The sequence below is a fragment of the Moschus berezovskii genome, chromosome 17 (genome assembly GCF_049115385.1).
Source record: "Moschus berezovskii isolate FMDL1 chromosome 17, NW_MosBer_1.0, whole genome shotgun sequence".
In the NCBI taxonomy this organism is placed as follows: domain Eukaryota; kingdom Metazoa; phylum Chordata; class Mammalia; order Artiodactyla; family Moschidae; genus Moschus; species Moschus berezovskii.
The window spans coordinates 61,860,170-61,879,532 of NC_142476.1; the positions used below are offsets into that span (position 1 = coordinate 61,860,170).

General features: G+C 42.1%; 1 protein-coding gene across 1 annotated transcript in view; it reads right to left on the reverse strand.

Moving 5' to 3' along the window:
- Positions 1–19,363, reverse strand: part of LOC129551622 (kinesin-like protein KIF28) — a 49,176-nt gene that overhangs the window by 29,013 nt on the left and 800 nt on the right. The window contains exons 2-6 of the mRNA XM_088845511.1: positions 13,216–13,327; positions 12,056–12,123; positions 9,219–9,328; positions 1,350–1,456; positions 152–242 (exon numbers count right to left, since the gene is read on the reverse strand). Of these exons, the coding sequence (XP_088701637.1) occupies positions 152–242; positions 1,350–1,456; positions 9,219–9,328; positions 12,056–12,123; positions 13,216–13,327 (488 nt within the window). The remainder of the gene's footprint in view (positions 1–151; positions 243–1,349; positions 1,457–9,218; positions 9,329–12,055; positions 12,124–13,215; positions 13,328–19,363) is intronic.

Consider the following 19,363-nt stretch of genomic DNA (forward strand, 5'->3'; position numbering starts at 1 on the left):
AGTGCCAGGTCAGTTAACATCACTCTGCAAATTAGAAAGTCCAGGCCCAGACAACTTGGCCAGAGACCTTACGAACCAAAGCCAGCAGGCAAGTGCCTCTCGACCGTCTTCCCTCTGCCTTCCCACTTTACAAGTTGAGAGGGGTAAGTACCAGCCTGAATGAAGTGCTTGAGAACCCCCGTGAGCTGCGGGTCTTCATTGATGTTGAGAAGGTGAGGGAAGGTTTTCATCATCTGCTGCTCCTGGAGGAAAAACAAAGAGGGTGTCCTCACCAGATGGGGCAGCACAGCACAGAGGGCAAAGTTCCTTCCCATCCACTGCTCCCAGCCCTCCAGTGACCTCATCACCCAAAAGGTGCCGATGGCAAAATGGGGCCTGTGGCATAGCCCTCTCTTGGTTATGAAAATGCATTTCATTCTTTAATACAGGTAGTGATTGGTATTGTGGTTATAGAGGATTGACAGTCAAACAGAACTGGAACAAACTGTATAGCACAAGGAAAGCTTTGAATCCAGAAGTTCTGATAAAAAGGATGAAAGTCCTGGTTGTAACTATCCACACAAAACAAGAGTCCTAGGTTCTTCACTCTGGATCCCTCTTGACTCTTGCAGCCAAGAGGCACAAACCCAGGTTACACAGGAAATTATTTTTTTGGCATTTCTTGCTGCCATGTGCAGCCACGTTATGCCCACACCTCTAGAGTCCTTGGACCCTAACTCATCCTGACCCTCTGCAGCCACTTCCACCACCTGAGGCTCCCATCTATTCTGGCTCCAGGAACCTTCTAGAATCTGGACTAGATCCCTCCCACCACTGCTAAAGTCCTCCAGGACTGGCCCATGACTCTGGAGCTTGTCCAGAACCCCATAGCGTTGGAGAGTAAGGCTATGGGAGGCGTAGTGTTGACTGGAACATCTCCCTGGCCCAGGAACAAAGTTCACATCACAGCCCATTTATGATCCAGAATTGGCAGTGAATGCCAGATCCATGGTTCCAGATCACAACACAGTCTCCAGAAGATTATCACATTCCTCAAATTCTCCCAAAATTCTAATTTTCAACAGCTTTGAATTCTATCCTCAGCCTCATGCATCAGATGCACCAAGGCCTCTCTGCTTTCTTCCTTTTTATGCCCTGCCGTTCTATCCCCAGCTCTGCCAATAATTTAAAGTCATATGTCACGTATCACTTGTCACAATCACACATTACACATAATAGGAATATTATCTGATTACCCGATTATCCACCTGTCAGCAGCCCAGGCATCACTGAGGGTCTGGTTAAGGTGCAAGGCTGCCCCATGCCCCTCCCAGGTAGTCGGCCTCAGCAGGTGGAAGTGGTGAGCTCACCTGGGCGATGGCCACATAGTGCTGCTGCCATTCCCGCCGGGCCTGCTCCAGCTGTTTCGCCCAGCTCATCTGGTCAGTGGGAGGCCCAAGTAAACAGGCTGGCAGCTCTGGAAGGAGGGAGGTATTTTAAGCAACTGAAGGCCAGCTTTAAGGTTTGCAGTGTCAAAGATGAGGCACGGAATGTTGCCATTCTGTTCTGAGTCAAAACAAGGGACTCTCAGCAGGAGTGGGAAATAGAACTGCACTAACTGAGCCTAGAAAGTACTGTAAAGATTAGGATCTTCATAGCACCACAAGACACAATAGTCATGACATGGAAGCAATCTAAATGTTCATCAACAGAGGAATGGATAAAGAAGATGTGGTACATATATACAAGGGAATATTACTCAGCCATAAAAAACAACATCATTTGCACCAACATGTATGGACCTAGAGATTATCATAAAGACAAATCTTAATATCATATAGTATCACGTATATGTGGAATCTTTAAAAAATGATACAAATGAACTTATTTACAAAACAGAAACAGACTCACAGAATTAGAAAACAAACTTATAGTCATTATTCCAGAAAATTTCAGAGGAAGGTAAACTTCCAAACTCATTCTACTTTTTTCCCTTAATCTAATTTATTTAAACCCCATCCTGAACCCTCCTCCCACCTCCCTCCCTATCCCATCCCTCTGGGTTATCCCAGTGCACCAGCCCTGAGCACCCTGTCTCATGCATCGAACCTGGACTGGCGATCTGTTTCACATATAATAATATACATGTTTCAATTCTATTCTCTCAAATCATCCCACCCTCGTCTTCTCCCACAGAGTCACCATCACCCTAATACCAAAACCAGAAACAGATGCCACAGAAAAAGAAAACACAGGCCAATATTACTGATGAATATAGATGAAAAATCCTTAACAAAATTCTAGCAAACAGAACATATTCCAACAGATTGCTTTGGCTATTCAAGGTTTTTTGTATTTCCATACAAACTGTGAAATTATTTGTTCTAGTTCTCTGAAAAATACTGCTGGTATTTTTATAACAGAATATATTATTCTGTTATATAACAGAATATAACAGAGTATTTTATAACAGAATATATTCCAACAACATATGAAAAAGATCATCCATCATGACCAAGTGGGCTTTATCCCAGGGATGCAAGGATTCTTAAATATTTGCAAATCAATCAATGTGATACCCCACATTAACAAATTGAAAGATAAAAACCATATGATTATCTCAATAGATGCAGAGAAAGACTTTGACAAAATTCAACATCCATTTATGATAAAAATCCTCCAGAAAGCAGGCATAGAAGAAACATCAGTTCAGTTCAGTTCAGTCGCTCAGTCGTGTCCGACTCTCTGTGACCCCATGAATCACAGCACGCCAGGCCTCCCTGTCCATCACCAACTCCCAGAGTTCACCCAAACTCATGTCCATAGAGTCGGTGATGCCATCCAGCCATCTCATTCTCTGTCATCCCCTTCTCCTCCCGCCCCCAACCATTCCCAGCATCAGAGTCTTCCAGTGAATCAACTCGTCGCATGAGGTGGCCAAAGTATTGCAGTTTCAGCTTTAGCATCAGTCCCTTCAATGAGCACCCAGGATTGATCTCCTCTAGAATGGACTGGTTGGATCTCCTTGCAGTACAAGGGACTCTCAAGAGTCTTCTCCAGCACCACAGTTCAAAAGCATCAATTCTTCGGCGATCAGCCTTCTTCATAGTCGAACTCTCACTTCCATACATGACCATAGGAAAAACCATAGCCTTGACTAGACGGACCTTTGTTGGCAAAGTAACGTCTCTGCTTTTTAGTATACTATCTAGGTTGGTCATAACTTTCCTTCCAAGGAGTAAGCGTCTTTTAATTTCATGGCTGCAATCAGCATCTGCAGTGATTTTGGAGCCCAAAAGAATAAAGTCTGACACTGTCTCCACTGTTTCCCCATCTATTTCCCATGAAATGATGGGACCAGATGCCATGATCTTTGTTTTCTGAATGTTGAGCTTCAAGCCAACCTTTTCACTCTCCTCTTTCACTTTCATCAAGAGGCTTTTGAGTTCCTCTTCACTCTCTGCCATAAGGGTGGTGTCATCTGCATATCTGAGGTTATTGTTATTTCTCCCAGCAATCTTGATTCCAGCTTGTGCTTCTTCCAGCCCAGCGTGCCTCATGATGTACTCTGCATAGAAGTTAAATAAGCAAGGTGACAATATACAGCCTTGACGTACTCCTTTTCCTATTTGGAACCAGTCTGTTGTTCCATGTCCAGTTCTGACTGTTGCTTCCTGACCTGCATACAGGTTTCTCAAGAGGCAGGTCAGGTGGTCTGGGATTCCCATCTCTTTCAGAATTTTCCACAGTTTATTGTGATCCACACAGTCAAAGGCTTTGGCATAGTCAATGAAGCAGAAATAGATGTTTTTCTGGAACTCTCTCGCTTTCTCCATGATCCAGCGGATGTTGGCAATTTGATCTCTGGCGCCTCTGCCTTTTCTAAAACCTGCTTGAACATCTGGGAGTTCACGGTTCACATATTGCTGAAGCCTGGCTTGGAGAATTTTGAGCATGACTTTACTAGCGTGTGAGATGAGTGCAATTGTGTGGTAGTTTGAGCATTCTTTGGCATGGCCTTTCTTTGGGATTGGAATGAAGACTGACCTCTTCCATTCCTGTGGCCACTGCTGAGTTTTCCAAATTTGCTGGCATATTGAGTGCAGCACTTTCACAGCATCATCTTTCAAGATTTGAAATAGCTCAACTGGAATTCCATCACCTCCACTAGCTTTGTTCGTAGTGATGCTTTCTAAGTCCCACTTGACTTCACATTCCAAGATGTCTGGCTCTAGGTCAGTGATCACGTTATCATGACTATCTTGGTCGTGAAGATCTTTTTTGTACAGTTCTTCTGTGTATTCTTGCCACCTCTTCCTCAACATAATAAAAGCTATGTGATAAACCCACAGCAAACATTATCCTTAATGGTGAAAAACTGAAAACTTTTCCCCTAAAGTCAGAAACAAGAAAAGGATGCCCACTCTCACCACTACTATTCAACATAGTTTTGGAAGTTTTAGCCACAACTATCAGAGAAGAAAAAGAATAAATGGAATCCATATTGGGAAAGAAGAAGTAAAACTCTCACTGTTTGTAGGTGACATGATCCTCTACATATAAAACCCCAAAGACTTCACCAGAAAATTATTAGAGCTAATCAATGAATATAGTAAAGTTGCAGGATATAAAATTAACACACAGAAATCCCTTGCATTCCTATACACTAACAATGAGAAAACAGAAAGAGAAATTAAGGAAACAATTCCACTCACAATTGCAACAAAAAGAATAAAATACTTAGGAATAAAGTTACCTAAAGAAATGAAAGTGAAAGAGGAGAGTGAAAAAGTTGGCTTAAAGCTCAACATTCAGAAAACTAAGATCATGGCATCTGGTCCCATCACTTTATGGCAGATAGATGGAGAAACAATGGAAACAATGTCAGACTTTATTTTTGGGGGCTCCAAAATCACTGCAGATGCTGATTGCAGCCATGAAATTAAAAAAGAAATGTTATGACCAACCTAGATAGCATATTAAAAAGCAGAGACATTACTTTGCCAACAAAGGTCTGTCTAGTCAAGGCTATGGTTTTTCCAGTGGTCATGTATGGATGTGAGAGTTGGACTGTGAAGAAAGCTGGTCGCCGAAGAATTGATGCTTTTGAACTGTGGTGTTGGAGAAGACTCCTGAGAGTCCCTTGGACTGCAAGGAGATCCAACCAGTCCATCCTAAAGGAGATCAATCCTGGGTGTTCATTGGAAGGACTGATGCTAAAGCTGAAACTCCAATACTTTGGCCACCTCACGTGAAGAGTTGACTCACTGGAAAAGACTCTGATGCTGGGAGGGATTGGGGACAGGAGGAGAAGGGGACGACAGAGAATGAGATGGCTGGATGGTATCACTGACTTGATGGACATGAGTTTGAGTAAACTTCGGGAGTTGGTGATGGACAGGGAGGCCTGGCATGCTGTGATTCATGGGGTCGCAAAGAGTCGGACACAACTGAGTGACTGAAAGAAACAAAAGACCTATATATATATATAAAACTATAAAACTTGATGAAAGAAATCAAAGGTGACACAAATAGGTGGAGAAATATACCATGTTCATGGATCAGAAGAATCAATATAGTGAAAAAGAGTATACTACTCAAAGCAATCTATAGATTCAAGCTACCAATGGTTTTTTTCAGAAAACTAGAACAAATAATTTCACAGTTTGTATGGAAATACAAAACACCTCAAATAGCCAAAGCAATCTTGATAAAGAAGAGTGAAATTGGAGGAATCAACCTGCCGGACTTCAGGCTCTACTACAAAGCCACAGTCATCAAGACAATATGGTACTGGCACAAAGACAGAGATATAGATCAATGGAACAAAATAGAAAGCCCAGAGACTAAACCCATGCATCTATGGACACCTTATCTTTGACAAAGGAGGCAAGAATATTCAATGGAGAAAAGACAATCTCTTTAACAAGTGGTGCTGGGAAAACTGGTCAATCACTAGTAAAAGAATGAAACTAGAACACTTCCTAACACCATACACAAAAATAAACTCCAAATGAATTAAAGATCTAAATGTAAGACCAGAAACTATAAAACTCCTAGAGGAAAACATAGACAAAACACTCTCTGATGTAAATCATAGCAGGACACTCTATGACCCACCTCCCAGAGTAATGGAAATAAAAGCAAAAATAAACAAATTGGACCTAATTAAACTTAAAAGCTTTTGCACAACCAAGGAAACTATAAGCAAGGTGAAAAGATAGCCTTCAGAGGGAGAAAATAATAGCAAATGAAGCAACTGACAAAGAATTAATCTCAAAAATATACAAGCAACTCCTGCAGCTCAATTCCAGAAAAACAAGCGACCCCATCAAAAAATGGGCCAAAGAACTAAACAGACATTTCTCCAAAGAAGGCATACAGGTGGCTGACAAACACATGAAAAGATGTTCAACATCACTCATTATCAGAGAAATGCAAATCAAAACCACAATAAGGTACCATCTCACACCAGTCAGAATGGCTGCCAACAAAAAGTCTACAAACAATAAATGCTGGAGAGGGAGTGGAGAAAAGGGAATCCTCTTACACTGTTGGTGGGAATGCAAACTAGTACAGCCACTGTGGAGAACAGTGTGGAGATTTCTTAAAAAACTGAAAATAGAACTGCCATATAACCCAGCAATCCCACTGCTCGGCATACACACCGAGGAAACCAGAACTGAAAGAGACACATGTACTCCAATGTTCATCGCAGCACTGTTTATAATAGCCAGGACATGGAAGCAACCTAGATGTCCATCTGCAGACGAATGGATAAGAAAGCTGTGGTACATATACACAATGGAAAATTACTCAGCCATTAAAAAGAATGCATTTGAATCAGTTCTAATGAAGTGGATGAAACTGGAGCCTATTATTCAGAGTGAAGTAAGCCAGAAAGAAAAGCACCAATACAGCATACTAACGCATATATATGGCATTTAGAAAGATGGTAATGATAACCCTGTATATGAGACAGCAAAAGAGACAGAGATGTATAGAACAGTCTTTTGGACTCTGGGAGAATGGGAGGGTGGGGTGATTTGAGAGAATAGCATTGAAACATGTATATTATCATATGTGAAACAGATCGCCAGTCAAGGTTTGATGCATGAGACAGGGTGCTCAGGGCTGGTGTACTGGGATGACCCTGAGGGATGGGGTGGGGAGGGAGGTGGGAGGGGGGTTCATGATAGAGAACACATGTACACCCATGGCAGGTTCATGTGAATGTATGGCAAAAACCACCACAATATTGTAAAGTAATTAGCTTCTAATTAAAATAAATTAAAAAAAAACTTATAATCATCAAAAGGGATAGCTGGGGGTGGAGGTGGGAGGTAACCTAGGAGTTTGGGATTAATAGATACACATCGCTGCTGCTGCTAAGTCGCTGCAGTCGTGTCCGACTCTGTGCGACCCCATAGACAGCAGCCGACCAGGCTCTGCTGTCCCTGGGATTCTCCAGGCAAGAACACTGGAGTGGGTTGCCATTTCCTTCTCCAATGTGTGAAAGTGAAAAGTGAAAGTGAAGTCACTCAGTCGTGTCCAACTAGTAGCGACCCCATGGACTACAGCCCACCAGGCTCCTCTGTCCATGCGATCTTCTAGGCAAGAGTACTGAAGTGGCTTGCCATTGCCTTCTCTGACAGATACACATTACTATATATGAAATAGATAAGCAACAAGGGGATATTATATAACACTAGGAACTATACACACTATTTTATAATAACCTATAATGGAAAAGAATCTGAAAAATAATTTTATATAATGGAAAGGAATCTGAAAAATAATTATATACATTTATATGTATATACTTATCTATCTATATGCAACTGAATCCCTTTGCTATACACTTGAAACTAATACATTATAAATTAACTATACTTCAATAAAAAATCTTTTTAAAAAACAAAAAAAAGACTAGGTTCACCCCTTAATTCATAGGAAACTAGAGCAAAGAGGTCCTTTATTGGAAGAACAGGAAGCTCAACATTATGTTTTTCAGTTGTGTGAGCATGCGAGACGGTTTCAGGGAATTCCTTTCAAGTCAGGGGATTTAGGAAGAATCAAAGATTTATCTTCCCTTGTTTTTCATGAGTTCTGTGTCTATGCTTATGAACAATGGGAATCAGATGCAACATTTAGGTCAACATCTGGCTTGTCCAGGTGCAGAGATTTGTGACCCACCAGTGTCACCCTGGACCAGACATGGGCACAGACTAATTTAGGGGGTTCCTAGTTGAGGCTAAAGCCTTATTGAGTAAGGATGTGGGAATCCAGAGATATGCCAGGTGGCAACAACCTGCCCTCAAGGGGAACATCCATGAAATTTGTGTGTGTTAGGGTTGGAAGAGCCGTTACCACCGGAGAGCACCCATGTGACTTGAGGGAGCCCAACCTGGGGAGGGGGAGCAGGTACCAAGGGCAGGACAGTGCATCATGCTCCGCTAAGAGCACTGAGCACAGGGCTTCCCAACCTTCCAGTCTGGCTCTTTTGATGCTGAACGCTTTTACCAATTCTACTTCAACAGTTTTATATTTTGCCCTTTTCACAAATCCTATTCTAAATTGTTAATACACATAAAATTATACACAAATCAAGCTGCCACACGGAAAACTAAGGCCTTCACTCAAAGCAATGGTTCTCAATAACTGCCCAGTGGAGCCACCCTAAGGTGAGTTGCTGCCCTGGGGATGGTAATTGGTCCAAGTGGTGCGCAGTCACCAGGTGACTCTAATGTGCAGCCAGGGCTGAGCAGAGTCTTAAGAGGGTTTGGGGACTAGCGCTTCTTGGGCCCCAAAACATCACCTAACTACAGGAGGCCATCAGCAGAACAAATGCCATATGGCCACTGTCCAAATCTGGTTAAGGAGAAAGTAGTCCCAGAGGAAATAACAGCCTCAAAATAAAAATGGCAATTAAAAAATGAGACTAAAATGACCATTTCAAAAGGCCAGGGCAGTATTTCTTACAATCTCATGAGAATTACATTCAAGTCAAAATGTCCTGGACAAAGGTCCAGGGATGTCCTGGCCTGCCCTAGGACTCCCCTCAGACTAAATGCAAGGGCTCCTGGCCCCTGACCTTCCAGCGCAACACCCCTTACTCCCCTATCTCCCCACAGCCCCGACCCTGCAACTGGGCTTGGCCACGCCCCTCTCTCCCTCCCTCCTGCATCTAGCCTCCTGACTGCTGCCTTGGACCTGCGCTGACTCCTGGCTCAATTTACCTGCCATTCTGCAGTTTCCACACCTGAGCAGCAGTCTGTCGTTCTCTGCCCTGGACTCCCTCATCAGGGTGGAGGTGTTGACAATAGCTTTGTTCCGGATCTTCTTAGCCCTGTGCAAAGGTGGACACACACTCAGGCCCTGGGTCTTTCGCAGCTGGAGCAGTACTGCCAGAGCACTGGCGGGAAACTGGTCTCAAATGGTCAAAATGGGAGCCTTTCACTTCCTAATAACTTGAGATTCCACTGTGTAAGTTTCCAGTAAACCACTAAGACCAGAAGGGACTCAGTGACGTCCAGGGCTCAAACATGAGCCACTCAGCCCAAGCCTGGGTTCCACCCCCAACGTGTTCTGGGCCCCAAACACACTCCCCCGGTTGGGCTGACTTGGTTAATGAAAACAATCTCTTCAATCTCTACTGTTTCTGTAACAACACAAACCCTGGAGGCTGCCAGCGACTCCTCTGCCAAGTGCGCCAGGCAAGGAGTGGGCTTGGACTTTGCCTAGTTCAGGGTCTCCAGCCTCCAGGATCTAAGGCCTGATGATCTGAGGTGGAGCTGATATAATAACAACAGAAATAAAGCGCACAATAAATGTAATGTACTTGAATCATCCCCAAACCACCCCTACTCCCCACCCCAACCTCTCCTGACCCCCAGTCCTTGGAAAAATTGTCTTACACGAAACTAGTCCCTGGTGCCAAAAGGTTGGGGACCACTGTCCTAGTTCACCCCTGGCTAATGCTGCATGGGACATAGTTATGCTAAAACATAACTTGTTCTTTACCTGAAATTCAAATGTAACTGGGCATACTATATTTTCATTTGCTTCATCCAACAACCTTACTCCTTTCCCTGAGGAATAGGGTTTGCAAGGCTTGCCCCCAGTCACAGAGTACATGACAGATCCAGGCCTGGAGCCCAGGACCCCTGGGGATCATTTTCTCCTTCCTCGGCATCACACAGTCTCTCATGTAAAAAGTGCTAGCAACAGTTTAGAATTAACAAGTGGAGAGAAAATGAACATTCTTCATAATACTAAGGGCTTCCTTAGTGGCTCAGACTGTAAAGAAGCTGCCTGCAGGGCAGGAGTCCTAGGTTCGATCCCTGGGTTGGGAAGATCCCCTGAGGCGGGCATAGCAACCCACTCCAGAATTCTTGCATGGAGAATCCTATGGAAAGAGGAGCCTGGTGGGCTAGAGTCCATGGGGTCGCAAAGAGTCAGACACAATGGAGCGACTAAGCACAGCACAGCACATAATACTAAAGGCAAAATTCAATCTTAAGTTCTGAGTTTGCAGCACAGATGCTGGAAGAAAACAGAGAAAAACAAATGGAGCAAAATGATACTGATGCCTGGCAGTGAGGAATAAGAATGCAAGCTGCTGCTGCTAAGTCGCTTCAGTCGTGTCCGACTCTGTGCGACCCCATAGACGGCAGCCCACCAGGCTCCCCCATCCCTGGGATTCTCCAGGCAAGAACACTGGAGTGGGTTGCCATTTCCTTCTCCAAAGCATGAAAGTGAAAAGTGAAAGTGAAGTCGCTCAGTCGTGTCTGACCCTTAGCGACCCCATGGACTGCAGCCTACCAGGCTCCTCCGTTCATGGGAGTTTCCAGGCAAGAGTACTGGAGTGGGTTGCCATTGCCTTTTCCGGAGAATGCAAGGGCTTGTCCCTAAAACACAAAGGCCTTTCCCTAGAGAAGAGGCCAAGGAAAACCCGAGAGACCTACGTGGAGACATCACAAAAACTGTCATTTTGAGCTTCAGCCCCATGCCAGGCAGAACTTAGCCAGGAACGGTTCCTGAACCATCTCACATGGTCTTTACTCAACCCAGAGAGGGAGGTATCACCTCCTTCAGCGTGTGAGCTCACCAAGGGCAGGGAGGTTCAGGTCTCAAAGGGAGTAGGGCCAGATTCTGTCTGACACACCGGCCCATAGACCTGACAAGTGACGTACTAGAATAGGAACCAGATTCATTTCACATGCCAGCTCCAGTCACCTGGAACACTGGCCGAGAATTCCAAGCTCCTGAATGAAGTGATGGGAAAGCTGCAGAGGGGGATTTTCCATGTTGGCCATGCTGAATGGGATGGAGGGGTGGTGACGCCATGGGGTTCCAACCCCTGGTGAGAGCCTCCCTCTCCCCAGACCCTCACTTTCCCAAAAGGGTCAGGGGAAGCAGGCTTCTGCCTGCCTTGAAAAGCAGAAACTCGGCTTGGTCACAGCCTCCTACCAGGACTAAACTGCCAGGAGTGGGCTTGCTTCCTGGGCCAACTGGGAAGGCAGGAATGTGAGTAGATAGCCCCTCCCTGGGAGAAGCCACCTCTGACCTGCTGTGTGGGGCCTAGAGATACGAGAAACCACAGAGAGAAAGGGGCAGGGCCCAGGGCTGGTTCCCAACTTTGGGAGCCTCTTATATGCTTATCTTTATCATTAGCACAAAAATTCCCTGCCTGCCACTATTCTCTGCCTGTGACCCATAAGACAAAAAGAGAATCTGTGAATGGCCATGCTATTTGACAGAAAAATGCAGGGAGACAGAGAACTGAGCACTTCAGGAGTAGGATCAGTGCATCCTCCCATGAATTTGAGCCTGTGGCTCCTCCCCCATCCAAGCCTGCAGTGACAGAATGACAGGCTAGGAGGGCCCTGAGCCCCTATTTCTGTCTCCTCTCATTTATTTTATTTTCTCTCCCTCTTCTCTCACAGATCATTTTGTTCTTCCTTTTTCTGGACCCTTTCCCAAGACACCAGCTCATCAAGTTTAAGGGTACTAGAAGAATTTGCCAGGTTTAGAACTTAGAACCACTATAGACAATACGTATTCATAATCATACCTTTCAGCATATCTTAGTGTTGATAAAGTTTCCTCATAGCAGATGTCAGCTGGACTTATCGCTGCTATCTGTAAACAAATATCCTTTTCAGATTTTGTTTTTTATATAGGATATATAGTTATTGTTAGGCTTCCCTGGTAGCTCAGCTGCAATGCTGGAGATCCCGGTTTGATTCCTGGGTCAGGAAGATCCCCTGGAGAAGGGAGAGGCTACCCACTCCAGTATTCTTGGGTTTCCCTGGTGGCTCAGATGATAAAGAAGCCCTCTGCAATGCGCGAGACCTGAGTTTGATCCTTGGGTTGGGAAGATCCCCTGCAGCAGGGCATGGCAATCCACTCCAGTATTCTTGCCTGGAGAATCCCATGGACAGAGGAGCCTGGTGGGCTACAGTGTATGGGGTCACAGAGAGTCAGACACAACTGAGCGACTAAACACACAGCATATAGCTATTGTTGATTTTACTCAGCTAACATTCATGGAATATCTTGGAACTTGTGGTTTGTTTAAACTTTACAACTCAGAAAACTGAGTCTTAGAGAAGAATAATGTGCCAAGGTCACCCATAACTGGCAAAGCTGGGACCTGAACCTGCCCTGACTTGAACAAATGTGCTGCTAACCTCTGTATTACACAATCCTCAGCACTGAGTTCCCAACAGATTTCCTCAGGAATTTAAATGACAGTTGAATGGTGGCACTGCAGAGACTAATAAATAAATCATTACTGAGTACCCACTTAAATGGTTTCAAATCTGGTACTGACTTCAGCATAACTGTTCTAGAATTCAAATGAGAAAATAAACTTTTTTATGAGCTGGAGGGACTGTAACTGCCCATGTGGCAGCTCCTAATCTATGCACCTGGAGGCCATGATTCAGAGCATAAGGGCCTGATGAATAATCATTTATCTTTGTCCAGCTTTGCAACTTTTAAAGCTTGTTCATTATATTTCATTTAATCATCACAACCACAGTTTCAAGGCGATATCATTATCTTCACTTTAGGAAGGAAGGAAATGAGGCTCCACAGCGCTGAAACTGAGAATCTTGTCAAGAACTGACGAGATTCTTGTGAAGAGTAACTTTAATAATGACAACAACAGCAATCATGACAGCTGCATGAGTCTAAACAGTCTAAAATGTGGTAGGAAAGTCACTTTACCAGAGTAGTTCTGCTGTTCCCACCCAGAGCTGACTGGAGCAGTTTGGTCAGTACAGAGTCTCTGTAGGGAACATGGAGGACTTTCTTCCCCATGGCTGCATCAGCCAGAGCACTAAATGAAAAGGAAATATAAAACAATAAAAAATGTTAAATATATCAAGAATCAATCCTTGTCAATCCCATATACCAGACATGACACTAAGGAACATCCAGTAGTTGAGATACCTTCTGTACAAGGATACTGGAGTATTGAAGATAGGAGCAGCTGGCTCCCTCTCCAAGGTCAACTCAGGGGAAATCATAACAGAGAGGGAGGCCCAGATCTGGGGCACTAACACAGTAAACCTTGGGAGGAAAACCCAGAGCCTGCAGAGAAGGGTCTTTTTGTATGTGTACAGAGAAGGGTTTTGACCTGAGGGAGAGGGTGGTAGGCTAGCAGTGTGGAGACAGGTATGGGGAGCAGATTTACATCCTTTCTGGTCTTTCTCTCATACTGCCTTAGGAAGATCCCATAGAGTTAGGACCTGATAGGCTACAGAATCAAGTGAGAGTGAATGAGAAGTAAATGTCACTCAGGGTGCTTCAGAGGAAGCAGTGTTGGCACTGAAGTGAGTGGGGAAGAGGGAGGAAATCCCATCTCTGATAAATTATAATCACAAACAAAGAAGAGAAATCCAAAAAAATTAAGTTACCAGGTTTAGAAAAGAAACAAAATGATCATCTAGAAAGGACTAGATACAGCAATTGAAATTTAAAACCCTATGGATAAGTTCAACAGTAGACACTAATGATAATTGAATTAGTGAATTAGAGAGTTCAGAAGAAACCTAGATTGCAGCCTGGAGACATAGAGATGAAAAATCAGAAAGATAGGTTAGGAGACATGGAGGACAGGAAAAGAAGATTCAAATAGGGTAATTGAAGTTGCAGGAGAGAAAGGAGAAAAAAAAAAATGTGCAGAAGCAATATGTGAAAGATAATGACTGAGAATTTTCTAGTGTTGATGAAAATCACTATCATAGAGCTATGGAGACTAAAAAATTCCAAGCAGGACAAATAAAATGCAACAGAATTAAATTGGAGAAGACCAAAAAAGAAGAGCTTAAAAGCAGCTAGGGAAAAAGTTGTCTTCAGTGGAACAGTAATTGGGCCGACAACAGAAAAAAGTAGAATGGTATCATTAATAAGCTGAAAGCTGCTGCTGCTGCTAAGTCACTTCAGTCGTGTCCGACTCTGTGTGACCCCATAGATGGAAGCCCACCAGGCTCCCCCATCCCTGGGATTCTCCAGGCAAGAACAGTGGAGTGGGTTGCCATTTCCTTCTCCAAAGCTGAAAGCAAATACTACTTATCTAGAATTATATACCCGGCAAAACTATCTTTCAAAAATGAATTGAAATAAGAAATTTCAACCAAACAAAAACTGAATTTGCTGTCAGCAAATGGTCATTAAGGGAAAATCTAGAGAATATTTCAATCAGAAAGAAACTGATTTTATACAGCAGCTCTGAAGTTTAAGCAGGAATGAATAAAAATAATTTAAAAAATAGATAAGTGTGAATGAACACTAACTGTATGAAACAGGAATAATAATATTTGGGAGTTAAAGAACAGAATTAGAATACATGTCAACAATGACATATGTAAGATGGAGATCTTCATATTATCCGAGGATGTGTGTGCTCAGTTGCTCAGTTGTGTCCAACTCTTTGCAACCCCATGGACTGTAGCCCACCAGGCTTCACTGTCCATGGGATTCTCCAGGCAAGAATACTGGAGCGGATTGCCATTTCGTTCTCGAAGGGATCTTCCTGACCAGGGATGGAACCTGTGTCTCTGGCGTCTTCTGCATAGGCAGGTGGATTCTTTACCACTGCACCACATGAGAAGCCCATTATCCATGAATAGGTTGAAGTATTTATTATTTTTAGACTTTGACCACTGAACAGATGAAAAAGCCAGGAAATACTAAAAAAAAAAAAAATGTTGAATTTTTACATATGACAGAGGTAGCACAGAAGATCACTGGGAGAGGACAGACTATTCAACAAATGAGACCAAAAAAAAATTGGCAATCTGTAAGGAAAAAGTAATGAAAAGGATGCCTACTTTACACTATACACAGAAATCAACTCCAAATAGATAGGGTTTAAGTACAAATTTTCTTAAACAAGACACAGAAAATGAAAAAATGCAAAACATACACCATAACTTCTGCTCATCAATACACATCTTTTAACAAGTGAAACACAATCTACTAACTGGGAGAAGATACTTAAGATACACATCCCTGAGAGAAGAGTAATAAAAATATGTTTAAAACATCTACAGATCAATGAAAAAGACAATAAACAGAGTAAAGGGGGAAAACATAAGAAAAGGTACTTTTGAGAGAAAATATATTGCTAAAAAAGAAATCAAATGTTGCTCAGGCTTACTGGTAACCAGGACTCTCAAGACCACAGTGAAATATGTTTGAAAGTGAAAGTCACTCAGCCGTCTCTGACTCTTTGCGGCCCCATGGACTACAGTCCGTGGAATTCCCCAGGCCTTTCCCTTCTCCAGGGGATCTTCCCAACCCAGGGATCAAACCCAGGGCTCCCGCGTTGAAAGCAGATTCTTTACCAGCTGAGCCACTAGGGAAGCCCAAGAATACTGGGGTGGGTAGCCTATCCCTTCTCCAGGGGATTTTCCCAACTCAGGAATCGAAGCAGGGTTTCCTGCATTGCAGGCGGATTCTTTACCAACTGAGCTATCCTGGAAGCCGAAAGTATGTTTATGCCCATTTAATTGGTAAATGTCAAGAAATCTGACAACATCAAGCCTTAGAAAAGATGTGGATTAATGGGATATGTTATACATTGCCACTGGGAGTGTTAACTGGACCAACAACTTTGGAGAACAATTTATCACCATCTTGAAAAATTAGGTATTCACACAGCTTATATATAAAGCACAATAATTTCAGTTGCTGATATTAGAAAATCCTTTAGTATACTGATACTCAGTGACTTTATGAGAATGTTCGTAGTGGCACTATCTGTAAAAGCAAAAAAAACAAACAACAAATTAACAATTAACATGAGAATGAAGGAATAAATTGTGGCATATTCCCACAATGGATGACTACATAATAATGAAAAAGAAGTAATAATATGGATGCTGTAACAACTGCTACTGTAACAGTATGTTTGAATCTCATAGACACAATGTTTAGTAGAAGAACATAAAATAAATTAACTAGAGCCACACATAAGATAGATGGATATTGTTAATAATGTTGAATCTAAAAACAAACTATACTCTTGGGTATATACGTAAGAGAAATGAGTAATTATTTTCCCCAAATTATATGTGCAAGAACGTTTGTAACAACTTTATTCATAATAGTTAAACCTGGAAACAAACTAAATGCCCATCAAATAGAAGAATGGATAAATAATGGCATATTCCTACAATGAAATAATCCATAACAATGAAAAAGAACTAATAATTACTAAGCAAAACATCATGGATGAGAAATCCTTAGTGAATGAAGCCAGATATAAAAGACAATGATATAAGTGATTGTATTTATATGAAAATCAATACAGCCAGGCAAAAATAAATCTTTGATAACAGGTTAATTTCTTTTGTTGGGATTAAAAGCCAAGAAGGCATGAGGGGGTTTTCTGGGTTTTGGAAATGTACTATATCTCAGTCTGGTCATTAATTACATAGATATATACATATATAAAAATCCATTGAGCTGAACATTTAAGATTTGTGCACTTTACTATAATGTAATTTATATCTAAATAACTTTAGAAATGCAAGATCCAGAAAATAATATAATATTTTATCCTTTTATAAAATTCAAAAATCAGTGCTACCAAATATAATATTCACCTGTGATCAAATAAGAAAAGAAAGAAAGAGGGAAGAAAGGAAGGGGAGAAAGAAGGAAGAAAGTAGGGAGGGAGGGACATACATGAAACATAAAATTCAAGGTGATGGTTAACTCCAAGGGGAGCAAGATGGTGATCACCTCCAACTGCTTTTTGGATTTGGTGGTAGTTTTATTAGCATTTGTTATTTCATCTAAAAGCAATTAATTAGTTTAAAATAAAATCTAGGAGAGGACCAGGAATAAACCAATGACGCTAACTGGTCATGAACCAAGGGTTATGATTAATCTAAATTTTGATATTTGAGGTCTCTTTTACGGCGCAGATAAGTCCCTGTCCACTGATTATTTACCTGATGACATTTCCCAAATTGGTTAGGCTTAGGTTAACACGTGATCCTTCCCGCAGTCTGTCTCCTTCCGATCCTGAAGATTTCTGCCTTTCACTTCCAGCTAAATCTACCAAGTTAATGCTGGACTGTTTGGTGAGGTGTCTGTCTAGGAAAACCTGCAGGAGAACAGCGCAAGTATGCGATTAGAGGGGCAGCGGGCTACATGAGAAGTCAATCTACTTCACATTCACATTCTGAAATGTCTTTCTGATTGTATTTCACTCTCAAAAAAGATAAAATAAAATTTGCAAGTTAAATGCCATCCTCTTTACAAGGACATTTTACAATCACATTATTAGGTCTAAACATCTCAGTTGCCCCTTCCCTTCTGTAATGTTATTTCCAGATATGTATTAGATACCAATTATTGTCTTAATATTTCTGTAATCATTAAGTGCTTCTTTTTTTGTTCTGGTCATGTCAGGTGGCATGTGGGATCTTAGTTCTCTGACAGGGATTGAATACGTGCCCACTTCAGAGGAAGTGCAGAGTCCTAACCACTTCCCAATAAAATATTTTGAAGATACTGTGAAATCTGCAAAATAAGTAACTGTTCAGGATGATGTAGTCATGTAGTGGAAAGAATGCTACAGGTTCTCTTGCTGTCATGTAACTGTGAGCAAATGATTTAACTTCTCTGAGCTATGATTTAACTTTTCTCAGTTGTAAAATCGGGATGATAGCATATTATTGGGTTGTTATGAGGATAAAGTGTAATAGATGTAATGGTTCTAATCATGCCTGGCATACACTATCAGGTGCTAATATTGGTACTGACACCAATAAACAGAGTATGCTCATTTTTATCCAGTTAAGTTTGTCTCCTACCTCTAAAATATCAAATTAAAAAATAGCACAGAAAATCATATATAAAGTCTATGAATGTAACACTTTATATTCATTGTAAATATAGTACATACAAAATCTATGAATATGGAGTGAATGTTACATTCATATAAAGTCAACGTTACATTCATATAAAGTCTATCAATGTAACATCTTACCTACATTGTAAAATCAAGTGAATAATAATTAAAAGTTTACTTCTGTGCTTAGTTGTTCAGTCCTGTCCAACTCTTTGCGACCCCATGAACTGTAGTCTGTCAGGCTCCTCTGTCCATGGGATTCTCCAGGCAAGAATACTGGAGTTGGGTAGCCATTCCCTTTTCCAGGGGATCTTCCTGACTCAGGGGTAGAACCCATATCTCCTGCATGGTAGGTGAATTCTTTACCGTCTGAGTCACCAGGGAAGTTTACAGAATTCTTTAAAATGTAGTATCTTGGTCTTCCCTGGTGGCTCAGTGGTAAACAGTCTACCTGCTAATGGAGGAGACATAGGTTTAATCCCTGGTGTGGGAAGATCCCACACGTCATGGGCAACGAAGCTCATGTGCCTCAACTATTGAGCCTGTTCTCTAGAGCCCATGGTCCACAGCAAGAGGAGCCATCTCAGTGAGACGCCTGTGCACTACAACTAGAAAGTAGACCCTGCCCACCGCAGCTAGAGAAAAGCCTGCATAGCAATGAAGATCCAGCCCAGCCAAAAATAAAATAAATAAAAATTTAAAAATATAATATCTTATCTAAACTTCCCAACATTCCTACGAGGATAACTATTTGTCTCATTTTTTACAGACCAAGAAGCTGTGACTCAGGAAAGGTAAGTTATTTCCCACAATTTCAGAGCTGGTAAACAGAGTCATACATGGTCTAGTGTTCTTCTAGCAATCCTAGATAGAACAGGACAATCTTCATTTATTACTATTTTATCTATTACTAGTGCTGTGGCTTAGGAGAAAGAGGTGGTAAAATTGTAGCTAACTCTCATTCTTACCCAGGCTTTGTGATAACCATTTCTGAATCAAATTGTC